The sequence below is a fragment of the Lissotriton vulgaris genome, chromosome 1_1 (assembly GCF_964263255.1).
Source record: "Lissotriton vulgaris chromosome 1_1, aLisVul1.2, whole genome shotgun sequence".
Lineage (NCBI taxonomy): Eukaryota > Metazoa > Chordata > Amphibia > Caudata > Salamandridae > Lissotriton > Lissotriton vulgaris.
In genome coordinates, this window is record NC_141685.1 from 1976932970 (window position 1) to 1976946487 (window position 13518).

A 13518-nucleotide genomic window follows, 5' to 3' on the forward strand; every position below is an offset into this window, starting at 1 on the left:
TCCCGGGGGGATCGGGGCACCCATCCATACGTTCGGGGGGACCGAGTGGTCTTCCCTTTCCATATGGCCGGGATGCCCGCCACCCTCTCCCAACACCAATTCCCCATGGGAGGAGACCACACGAGTTTGAGTCTTTGGAAGGCGGGGGGGAGTGACCCCCCCGGCCGTATTTATTAAAATATGAAACAAAATGTAAAACCTTAAATTAAAACGTTTCATGAATTATGTACAATTTTATTTCCATTACATTTAGGAGTCCAAAAGTTAGGACTCCTAACTTCTGTGAATACCGAAATGAGTAAGTGCCTTCTGTGAATACCAAAATGAGTAAGTGCCTTCTGTGAATACCAAAATGGTAGTAAGTTTAGTATTTTGTCTTAAGTTAGTTCAGTGAATCTGGCCCTTATTGACTTAAACCACAAATGTAGTCGCAAAATGTTGATACATACTTTAAATAATCACAAATTGGAAGGGTGCCTCAAACCTGCCCCGTCCAATTTGCAATTTGGTATGTACTCGGAAGCCCATTTTGATATTGGTAAATTGTTACCAGATTGCATTTTGGGTTTTGTTCATTTCCAAAAGCTATTTTTCAGTCGTAAACGAGCCCATGTTGCAAATCAGAATGTTATCCTAGCAGAATATGGTTTTAGTGCAAAGAGGAAGTTCTCTGGGAAGGGAAAGAAAGTGTTTTGTTTTGGTCTGTGGGTACAATCACTTCTCAAGTGTACAATCACTTGGGAAGGTTGCAAAAAAGTATGGGTTGAAGAGTCCGGTCCGAGTTAAGTTTGGTTTTCTTACTTTTGTCTATAAATCATGCCCCTATTGTTATTAATATTTCGGTAGAGTGTGGATAGTGCAGAATGTGGCTGGGACAGACTCAGGATGCTTTGAATAGGGTTTGGCAATGTTTCGGAAAAGGAGAATAACTTTTCTCATGACACTTTTATGAACACCTCTAGTTTAGCTCGTGAACTAGTAGTAAATTGGAGAATGCCTTGCATCATGGGGCTGATCTGTTTTAGAGTCTAGATACAATCTGCTTATTCTACTATAAACATGTAAATACAGGCGTTCCGTAAACTTGATTGGCTAAAGAGGACAAAGACTAAGGGGCTGATTACGATGCCATAGTAAACGGCTCCAACCCTAGGTTGGAGCCTATCCTACGGCATTGTAATCAGCTGCTCGGAGTATTTCCCATTCAACCCATTTGGATGAGTCAGTTGGAAAGGAATCAGAACTGGATTTTCAAATGGCTTCCGACGGGCCCGCCTGCCATTCGGAAAACCTCCAGTAATCTCAAGGGCGGCTCTTTCGACCCAAAGGATTACAATGTCGGATTACAAAAGCCTTTCTGTGCCGGCCTTTCTGACACAAAAAGGCTGTTGGAAGTCAACTTGGGGGCCACAGCAGGGTCCCCATGGGGGCACAGCCTCCAGTTGGAGGTGCCCCCCACTGTGCATCCCTGCACCCCGTGGCAGGTACCTCAAGGTGCCTGCCACAGGGTGCAGGGATGAAATGCCCTCTTCTCTTTACAATGAGAGCATGCATTCTGATCAGAATGCATGCTCCTATTGTAAAGTATAGGAGTGTGATTGAACAGTGTTCAGTTGCATCTAAATTGCTGGGTTCGGACCACCGATAGAAGGTCAGTCGGTCACTGTACCAAATCCATGTCAGGTGGACTCAGGTCCATCCGACATCGAAATCGGGCTCTTAGTCTGGAAGTTAATCCTTAATTGGTATGTATTCAATTTTCAATGATCCACTTGAATCTCAGCCTTCTTAACCTGACTTTACGGCACTTGTGTCACTTGTATTATTCAACATAATATTTTTAAATGCAATACCAGATTTTCTTCCACTTGTATTTGCTGTTTGCAGTACAATGGTCAAAAATATTGGAAAGAGACATTACATTGGATTTTTACAACGTCATTATTTACGTGGTGATATATACAAGCTAAACAAGATGCAGGGCCATATGTAACAAAAATAGGAATTGAGAGTTCCTAAGTATGATTCTCACTAAATTGCAATTAGGAAATCGCAGTACCTAATGCACAAAAAAATATTTCTCAAATTGTCATTCCCAAAGGGTTTGCAAATTGACCTACCTCGTGAATATTAATGAGGTAGGTCACGATTTGCGACCCATTAGAAATTGCAGCCGTCACAGGGATGGTGGCATGCTGGGGTCAGCAAATCACCATGTGCATTATTGCCTTTTAATAAAGCAATCTTTTTTTTAAATTCAGGCAGTTTTCCTTAAAGGAAAGTTGAATGCATTTTAAAAGAAAAAAATGAAACTTTGAAGTTTTATATTTTTGAGAGTAGGCAGTGGTCTTTGTGACTACTGCCTGATCCTAAAAAATATTTGTTTCAGAATTCACAAAGGGGATTCTTACCCCTTTGTGAATGGTTACCAACTTCTTTGAGGTGCCAGTAAAATATGAATGCTTTGTGACTGTGTTTCGGTCGTAAAACATTCTTACATACCATTGCAGATCTGTATTTGGAAGGGATTCTCTACACATGCCCTTTGCAAGTACTGAATTGCAAACACAAATTTTGATTCAGTAACGTATTATAGAATTGCATTTTGCGCTTTGTACATATGGTCCACAGTGTATAAGACAACTTTGGGATAAGGATAGCGGGAAATTACCAGGATGAATAGCAAACAAAGTTCTCTTCTGGGAGGGGAAAATACGTTACCTATCAGTGGAGAGTGCCACCTTATCCCTATCTCTCTATAAACTGCTACTTTATACTTTGAAGCAGAGAGGCCCCCGCCAGGTAATGCAAAGTAAGTCCAGAAGAATCCAGGTCAATACAACAACAGATAAATACCACAGAAGAGACAACAACAGAAAACGACATTTATAAAAACCAATCTGCCCAGCTTTTTTAATACATGGAATTGTTTCTTCAGTCAGTCAATGGTTGAATGGTGGAAGAGTAGATGAGTGTGTGAATAGTTCAATAGCATCACTAAGTGCATGGATTAATGAATCATTTATCCACCTTTTCATCCATCCATTTATATCTGTAGCCACACATCTACTCACTCACTTAGTTATCTTTTCCTTCACTTACTCACACATTCATTCATAACCCATGCCCTCAAGCATTCATTCAGCCAATCATCTACTCAATCACACATTCCTCCATCCCCCTATCCACAACTCTGCCAAATGTCAGACATTAACACATGGTGGGGTTTTCTCTGCATCACTCCATGTTCCAAAGGATCCAACCATTGACTTGTTATCTACATCATCTCTCCTATCTCCAAATCCTACGGTCACGACCTTGGCACTCACTGAAGACATATTTTCATTTATTAAATATTCCAAACCTATTCTTTTTTGTTATTTTTTTATGTTTATGATAACCCAATTACTTGCTGTTAGCTTAGGTGGCTACTCTTTGTGTAACATGCTCCAATCTTGGTGCCATAGTACCTCGTCGTCCATGCGTCATCCCCTGCAGCCTGTATTTGTGCATCTTTAGCTCAATGCAATAGTACTTTTGTAACTGGAATATTCTTCATTCATGCCTTCCTAATGGTTTAATGTAGTTGAATAGTTTGATTATGTTGTTCTATACAGGTTAATGCATTCATGACCATAGCCAGTACACAAACGTCGTGAGATAATCCATATTGCAATAAAGTTAAGAACCCTGGTTTACAAAATAAAGAATGCTTTGACCTGAGACTGGTCAATTATACTGCTTTATTGTGTGGTTAACTTAGAGTTGGGTTGTTTTTCAGAACTGTGGGATCTGAACCGCACATCAGTCTTCCATCGTCCAGCCGGGGCCCTGGACCTCCGTGTCATGCTGCTGGATGAATACCAAGAGCGTCTGTTTGTGGGAGGCAGAGACCTCGTGTACTCTTTGAGCCTGGATCACGTCAGTGACAATCACAAAGAGGTATGCTTTGTGCCAGTAATGACAAGTAAAATAGGGCCCGCTCTTATTCCACACATTTATTCTGAAATATTATTGTTTTAAGGCAAAGTTTCATGAGAAGTTATAATTGTGTGGTGGACTTAGAAATATCAGCGTCTGGTTTTTGAGGTATTCACTGCTCCGAAACACATTTTCGTCACATCCCATAACACGAAGCAAAAGAAAGGTCATAGTCCAGATGCAGTATTCACTTCAGTCATCAATTTATACAGTTTGGAAAATGAAAGCGCCCTGACGCGTGCCTGAGTAATTCCATCAAAAAGCCAAAAACAAACCATAACCTCAAGCCCCTGCAGGAAGCCTTTCAGGACCACTCCCTGTTGTGATTTCTCTTGTAGTTCATACTAACTTAATAGAAACTCAGTTCAGATATTTAATCCAGGAAATCGAGCCAAAAATGCCTGCATGTGTCAAGCATCACAACTTTACTAACATCAATCAGAGCAATATTCTTTGTTGAACATTGTATGAACTAACAATGTTAGGCTCAATGTGTGTGTAATCTTACAAAGTAAAGAATTAAGTCCTCTGTTTTTTTTTCATGCCCTCCAGATGCCAAAAACCTTTGGCAAACGATTAATGAACCTATACATCCGAAAATGTCCGCTTTTTATGCTCAGCTGTGTTGCAAAAGTAACACGTTAATCTCACCTTCCCAAATACACCGTGTGTAAAAAAACAACGGAATATGTTACATAAGGGAAAATGCACAAAATGGTTACAGGGGGATGATCCAATGTTTCATGCTGTATGCTATGTATGATGAAAGAAAGATGTGAATGATAATTTGACAGACCAGTAGTTGAAGCTTCCTGACTAAAATCTCCCTAATGCATGTATGTTATCTGTGATATAATTGGGAATAAAAATAGTCAGCCGAGACAACTAAAGGGTTTTCAAGACCCGACCTAAAAGCCAGGCGAAGGATCCTTAAAGGATATATGATCGGAGGTAAGAAAGGAGTAGCTATTCTACTGTTATAAGTTTGAATGCAGAATATTTCTGGTGCTCAGCCAGGCTGTGTATTTAATTAGGAAAATTAGGGAAAACCAAATAATATAGCTTTAAACCTTCTTCGCTCCTGTCACTGTATTTCCACAGACAGACGTGCATGTGTTAACATGAGGGAAAACCCCAAGAACTCGTTTCCTCCCCCTCTTTCCAAACCCAAGCATGTCTGTGGTTTTCTTCTCTATAATCCTCTACCCCACTCCTCAATCAGTAAACGAGTTCCTTGCCCAGTAAATCACTCGATAGATTAAAAGTTGCCCTTCTCTCTTTTCCTGCTTCTTAGTTTGAGAACCTCCCTTACCACTCTGCCCCTATTTATGCCATATTTCCTCATCCTTTATCTTGTTCTGTGATGCCTAGTGCTTCATGTTAAAATAAATCTATTTACTAATCTGCATACAACCTGGCATAATCCGCAACAAGAAACTTGAGGCATGGAAAAGGCAATACAACAGGCTCTATTTACCGAGGAACTGGCCCAATCCCTGTAGAAATTCAATACTTGAACTCACACCATGTAGCCCCCCACTATGTGGTACCAAGACTACTCCATAATGCCCTCTGTTTCTCTGCCAAGCCGGGTCCCATCCCCAGTTCCTCTCTCCTGGAACGTTTTCCTCAGCATGCTGCCAAGGTCCCCCTACATTCTTGTATTTACAGGGGCAGCCATGTGCCTGGTACATACATTTTGCATAGCGCATACACCAATCTACGTTGGATTCCCAGGCCCTCTGAGTTGGGATTTCTCCACGGCACCACAGCCTTTACATCTTGGTTCTCCACCATCCACGCAGTGTTGCAAAAGAGTAAAGAGTATCGGTTCAGGGATTGTTCTCCACAGATTCCCAGGGTCAACTCCAGTGTACAGCCTATGACTGTGGATATCCTCATTCCTACTTCCCATAGTTAATCTAAAGTTTGGAGCATCTCCATATGCTATTTAGTAGTGTGTCTTTCTGTCTGAATTCCCAAAGACACAATACTGAGTTTGCGTTCTCCATTTGGAACGGTCAAGTTCTAGTGAAATAGACCCTAAGAAAGAGTTTTTTTTGGATCAGTTGGAACCCGGCTCAAAAGTCCGCCTTCTGAGGATACCTGCAGGCTGTTTCCCAATTATCTTTCTCCGGTCTACCCAAATCTCCTTCCCATTGTCCTCAGAGATAATCCAGTGAGTGGGTTGTCATTGTGTAGGAGCGTCGAGTATAATTTAGAGACAGCATGATCAGTCAGGGGAGCCCAGAGTACTATTTTCTAGAGTGAATTCACCCGGGCCTCCTTAAGAACCTCAAAATGTGGCCAAACTAGATGTTGCAGGTGTTGGTATAAGAGGTATTGGGCTCAGGATAGTTCGTATTGGTTTTGTAATTTGGGGAATGGTACCTACAATCTCTTGCCCCATTCACAAGTCCCACAACTTGGATATTCCAATCAAGTTCCATTTCGCAAGGCTTTCAACAGCCCTCAGTCCCTTCAACAAAGCAATGGCCCACAACGGGGTTCCTAATCTCAAACTATCTCTCTAACGAAGGCCCTGGTCGCCTTGTGTCAGATTCCGACCACTACCTCCAAGGAGGTCGGCAACAAATCCATCCCTTGTCCATTGTATAACAATTAGACATTTTCTTCTGGGTCCATTCAATCAATCAGTGCATTTATAGAGCGCGCTACTCACCCGTGAGGGTCTCAAGGCGCTGAAGGGAGGGGGGGGTGCTGCTACTGCTCGAATAGCCAGGTCTTGAGGTGTTTCCTGAATGTGAGAGTGTCCTGGGTCAGTCCTCTTTGGGTTGGGAGGGAGTTCCATGTCTTGACTGGCAGGTAGGAAGGAGAACCATCTTCCTCCGGTAGTGGTTCTGCGAATCCGTGGGTTGGCGGCGAGAGCGAGGCTGGTGGAGCGAAGCTGGCGGGTCGGAGTGTAGAACGTGAGGTTATTGTTGAGGTATTCGGGGCCCATGTTGTGGAGCGCTTTGTGTGCGTGGGTGCAGAGCCTGAACGTGATCCTTTTGCTGACGGGGAGCCAGTGCAGGTCTCACAGGTGGGCGGATATGTGGTTGTGGCTGGGAATGTTGAGGATGAGTCGCACAGAAGCGTTCTGTATGCGCTGGAGTCTTTTCTGAAATTTGGCTGTGTTTCCTGCATATAGGGCGTTCCCGTAGTCTAATCGGCTGGTGACAAGGGCCTGGGTGACCATCTTTCTGGTTCCGGTAGGGATCCACCGGAAGATCTTCTGAAACATGAGCAGGGTGTGGAAGTATGAGGATGAGATGGCGTTGACTTGCTTGGTCATCGTGAGAGAGGAGTCCAGGATGAATCCTAGGTTGCGTGCGTGGTCCGTGGGTGTCAGTGCGGTGCCCAGCGCTGTGGGCCACCAGGAGTCGTCCCAGGCAGATGGTGATGGTCCGAGGATGAGGACCTCCGTTTTGTCTGTGTTCAGTTTCAGACGACTGAGCTTCATCCATTCCACTACCGCTTTCATTCCTTAATGGAGGTTGGTTTTGATGGTGGCTGGGTCTAACGGCCATCACAGAGGATTCCTGCTGCGAAGAGAAGGCCCCGTCATTGGCTATCTGCAGCTGGGCAACCCAATAAAAGAAACAGAGGTCAGAGGGGCCTTTGAGTGAGGGATGCACATGCTATCTTCAGTGTCCCACCATCCCAAAGCAGGCTTTGCTTGACTGTTGCCACCTCTCAAAAGAACTACTCCGGGACCTCAATCAGAGTATTTTGTAGGACGTGAAGAAATTTGGGGAGGCATTTTATTTCATAAAGCTTTGTGTATATAGGACTTCAGCATGCACCTGAAAAACAGATGTCCAGGTATTGTGTCCAGCTTTAAGCTGACTTAAGCCCCTGGCAGGGCAAATGTAGCTGCAGCCACCTGGTTCAGCTGTGGAAGATCAATGGGAACCTCTCTGCCCCCACTCCACGACCCATTTTCACGCAGATTGTAGACTATCGCCCATGTGGTTTTCCTGTTTTTTTCAAGGCAGATACTCCATAAGAAAACCTATGTCTGGGTAAATGAAGTTCATTGTGTTTCCAATACCCCAAAAATATTGGAAATCTTTAATTCTTTAATTTAATACTGAGGTAGTGGCAGGGTTCTTTCGTAATACCACTATGAATGAGTTTAGCAAAAAGTACACAGAATTGTGGCTCTGCCACCTTCTAATAAGTCAGCTTTACATATATATTTTGGATAACAGTCATTATACAGTATTATTCACAAATTTGAAGATTCTCATTCATTTTCCCAAAGCGAGGCCAAACACAAGTTCTGGAAGTTTAAAACTTGATCTTTATTCAGTTTTCAATCAGATAGCCAACACGTTTCGTCCATTACCGGACTTCTTCAGGGCTATATAAATACATAAAATAAAATATTTTTACAAATCTGTAAACAAACAATTTAAAAAAAAGTTATTTTAAAAAAAACAGATAATGCAACACAGCGTCCATTTGTCTAAACTTCTAATTCACGCTTGCTTTGGGAAAGTACATCTTACAATCGGGTATGGGCATTTCCGGAGATCCTTAACCATATTATAACAAAGTTACATTTTAGTTTTCTACGGACTTATATGTAATAAGTGACAAGAAAGATCATATTTAACTAAACGCACAGTAGAGTTTATCCGCACGTAGTTTACATATATAAACATACCATGACACTTTTATAAATCCAGGATGTATGTGCCTGTCGATAATCAATTCAACCCCGATGGTCTGTAAACAAAATGAAGTATACACTTTTTATGCTCATCCTACTTTAACATGTTCAATGTCCAAACAAAAATAGCACAATAATTTATACATATCATTATCAAATGTCATTGTATTATTGCCTCTGATGGTATTAGACTATATTTACAACAATACAATTTCGAGATAGACTTTTCTAGTCAATATAGCATTGAAGCAATACAAAACATATATATTTTTTTTAGGAATTGTGCTAAGTAAAAAGTCCCACCTACTGTAGGGATATTAAAAAAAGGTGTGTTTTTTATTTTTCAACTCAAACTCAGATTTTACAACAGCTATCATTAAAACAATCAATTGTCTTGTTATAATGCTTTAAGCATTTTGTCACTTCACACTTACTTTTAAAAAATTGCCTATCAGTTTTTGGCAATGTGGAAAAACAGCTTTAGGTTTTCAGTCGATACTGCAAAGTGTAACCTAAAAATAAATAAAGCCTCCATTAGCTAGTCAATCAATGAACATCTGCGTTTATGTAGCTCATTATGCACCCAATAGTGCAACCAGGTTGTAGAAAGCACAATACCATTTTGTCTTTTGAGTCTCTTGCAAGTTACTGTGACAGTGTATAAAACAATTTAAGCAATACCAATGTCTCACAATAGACACAGTATTGTCTAGTAAATCATAGCGCCATCTTAAAAATGTGTGAGTGGTGTAATAGAGATCAAACATCTATAAACACCAACTACATAGATATATTTTCTTTATGAGAAGTGATTTTTTACACAAAGCGAAAAGACACAATTTCTCATGTGTACATCCGGACTGGCTGTAGTCCGTTGTTATTTTCCATCTTGTCCAAAACAACAGTGTTGATTTTAATATACGTAATGTGTCAAAAAACTACAGTTGAAGATGTAGGCGAGAAATATATTGGTATCCGGGTAAAGGAGATTTTTTATTTGTTCTCCCAACATGGAAGGCACTCAGACACATTATACTTCTTTAGTATGAAAGAAAGGTAAACGGCCATCTTTGAACCCCATAATAGGTTCTCCAATATATCGTAATTTAGTAAAAACTGCACAAACCCAAGTTAGTAAGAGATATGAACCCTCTAAGTATTATAAACAAAGCAGAGGAAGCATTTCATACCCCAAGCAGGATTTAGCATAGATTTCCTCTCTTTATTTCAGCTTACCGCAAAAGTACGCGTGTCGTCAATCATGTGGTCATCTGGTTCGTAGATCGTACAAATCTTGAGAAAAACGGGCCTTTATTTACATAAAACAGTATATGCTCCACCCAATTTTTGGCACCTTGGCCCCAGACATGCTCCACCTCATACAAACCCATGAAAAGGTTTGCATAGGATGGAGCAAACCTGGAACCCATGGCAGTTCCCTGTTTCTGCAGGAACCAACTGTTTCCATCTAGAAAGACATTTTGTTTCAAGATCAATTCAGACATAGTCAGCAAAATATAAGTCCGTAGAAAACTAAAATGTAACTGTGTTATAATATGTTTAAGGATCTCCGGAAATGGCCATACCCGATTGTAAGATATACTTTCCCAAAGCAAGCTTGAATTAGAAGTTTAAACAAATGGACGCTGTTTTGCATTTTCTGTTTTTTTTTTAAATAAGTGTTTTTTTAAATGTTTGTTTACAGATTTGTAAAAATATTTTGTTTTATGTATTTTTATAGCCCTGAAGAAGTCCGGTAATGGACGAAACGCATTGGCTATCTGATTGAAAACTGAATAAAGATCAAGTTTTAAACTTCCATCAAATTGTGTTTGGCCTCGCTTTGGGAAAATAAATGAGAATCTTCAAATTTGTGAATAATACTGTATTATGACTGTTATCCAAAAATATATGTAAAGCTGACTTATTAGAAGGGAGTGGAGCCACAATTTTGTGTATTGAATGTGAAGAAATAAGGAGACCATTTCTCACTTAATCTTCATGGGACATAGGGGATTGTGTCTCAGGCTATCAGCACCTTCGCTTTGTTTCTTAGTAACTGTAGGAGACATTAGATCGGTGCTGGAATTATTGCTTTGATCCCCTTTCTCTTTGGTAATGCTGCAAAAACAGCCCTGTAACACAAACGGCCCCCAGGGGCCCATAACTGGCCCCCACCCGTGCGGCGCACCAGGGGATTGCCCGGTGCCCGCTTTGGCCAGTCCTGCCCTGGCCAAAGGCACACAGCTCACTTTTTCCAATGCAATCTGATTTTAGGCTAATACATTATTTTGGAATTGTCTTGCTAAGGTTTTTCGACCAGTAAATGTTGTTATATTTACAGATACGATGGCCAAGTACGAGTCAACAGACCGAAGACTGCCAGAGGAAAGGAAAGGAATCGGTAAGTCATTCTAATTACATCTATAACCAGAAACATTTTCAACTGTGGTCATCTCTCTTAATGTAATAAACATAGTTTAATCAAAAGCAAAAACTAGTGCTTTATAGTAGTGTCATTGTCAAATGCTGTGATTTTTTGTCTTGTAGAGACATGTTTTGATATTTAATGTTACCAGAAAGATAATCTCTGTCAAACATGAAGGTAACAGAGCAAGTATCCGAATAGACAGGTCCATGTGGGGGACCAAAGCCAAAGTAAGTGCAAAATCACAAATTCGATGGGCTTTCATCATAAATAGCCTTCGGAGGACTATGCACTGACATTACTGAGTTGAATTTCACGTTATTCAAAATCTACTTTGCTTGTTTGGTTGATCTCAGGAGAGTGCTTTTACTTAGACTATTGCACGTGTAAGAACTGCCTACAACCAGGAATAATTTCTTTCATCTATCCATATTTACTGGTTCTTTCAGAGTTTCTGTGGCTACCCCATTGTGGCTGTTTCAAGTAAAATCATTGCACAAAGAGCTCCATACACTCTAACCAAACTCTAACTTCTTTCCTTCCTTCATAATGCTAGCCAGACCTACTATTATACATTTCACTAGCTCGTCCCTGAATAATCGTCTTTACCAAAGGTGTCTAACAATCATCCACAAGGGAAGGTGCTAAAGCAGATTTTTTAGCATTTCTCTTGACTACACTAATGATTCCAATTTATCTTCATTGGATAAACACATCTAAGTTGGATATATGACAAGCTTTGGCAACGCCAGAAGATTCAGTGCAGGCTGCCAGCCATTTAGCTTTGTTGGTGTTTGCTTTAGTTTGTGATATGGGTTTTGAAAAATGACAATGCCGGATGATCCGTCAGATCATCACCAAGATATAAAAAATGGCTTAAAGAAAAACAATTTTGGGTCTCAAAGATCACATATTGCCATAGTTGTCCATGGAACTGAAGGAAGTTACTTTGTGTGCAAATCTGCTCATAAAAGAACAGAATACTGTCACACATGGTGAAGTTAGCCAGTGGTTGAAGTGGACTGACCCATTGTAGCATGCTGTATACTGTGGCTAGCGGACTAAAAATGTGAATAACACAACAACAGATCAATGTATGAAGAAGGCTGGCTTATAACCCCTATAACTAAGTATATTAAGTGTATAATATTCGTAGGATCAAAAACCCTTGGATAATGTCAAACACAGCCTAGATGTGGCCCTCATGGATCAACAATGGAGAATGAAAGACAATATATAGTACATGTTTGAAATTCTAATGTATCCTGGCACTGGCAAGTGAAACAGAAAGCCAAATCTAAGCAGACGGAGGACTTAACTGGAATTAAGTAATGGCCAGACGTGGTTCCCGGGCTCACTGTGGCACTGGTTTCAAGATAGCCTGGCTGATGAGAGTTGATCCCCAAAACCAGTCCCAGGATGCTTGTTTCTGGTTCAGGTAGGACCTGGATTGGCAGTTCGGACTGGACTGTTCCCATAAGGCACAGGGTCAAGACTGATTTGCATATGCCTGGGTCTAAACTGGGGTGGCATGGTGAGCAAAACAATGATTGATTTAGCTCCGATCTATTGTCTGGGAGGTGAATGTTTGATTTGCTCTGCATTCGGTCCATCATTGGTGTGTCTTTTGCTAGATTGTAACTGTTTCCTGAATAAAACATAATTATATTTGTATCGAGATTCCAGGTCTCTCAACATCTGAATAATATCTGCAAATACAGGCACCCTTACCTTTTTTAGAAATGTCTTTGAGATATTCTAAAATCCAAACATCTTGCCAAAGTTCTTGAACATGCATGTGACAGGGAAATGTTTATGAGTTGTTTTCTCTATAGATATCAGTAGGGGCTGTGCTTCTTAGATGTTATACGAGATCATGGGTAGCTCATGTTGGAAAACTCATTGTGTGCACTTTGGAAAAGGATATTTGGGTCCTGGTTTTTATCTATCAGGAAACTTGTCTGACCCACAGAACCTACAGTATCTGTAGTTCTGCCATTGTCTTGTCACTACCAGATTTAGAATGTGATGTGTTTTCTTCTGATGGCAAATTTAGAATACTATATGAAATTGGATTATTTTTTGGGTGGAATAATTATAACCCTTGTCAGGGTGAACCTTCAAAGTCACTAAAATAACCTGATCTCAACCCCTAGTAGCTGCAGCATAGAACAGACAGGTTTATATTAGGGCACTGTGCAAGGTATTTAAATAGTACCAAACAGTAATAAAATCAAAATACATAAGAATACAAATTTAAACCCAAATTGAAAAAAGAGTAACGGTTAATACAAACATGACAAACACCCAATGAGGTAACCTGAGATACGTATTTTTACATTTTTAATAGGAATTGTGCCAGAAGCACATAGTGATAGTCAGTTGTCGTGGTAGACCAGGGACTATGCAAAATTTGAGGCTACCAGGGATG

General features: G+C 40.6%; 1 protein-coding gene across 1 annotated transcript in view; it reads left to right on the top strand.

The window, feature by feature from the left end:
• The window catches only part of SEMA3E (semaphorin 3E), a 648430-nt gene that overhangs the window by 268577 nt on the left and 366335 nt on the right, over positions 1–13518 (top strand). Inside the window, exons 2-3 of the mRNA XM_086919774.1 lie at positions 3782–3942; positions 11004–11063. Of these exons, the coding sequence (XP_086775900.1) occupies positions 3782–3942; positions 11004–11063 (221 nt within the window). The remainder of the gene's footprint in view (positions 1–3781; positions 3943–11003; positions 11064–13518) is intronic.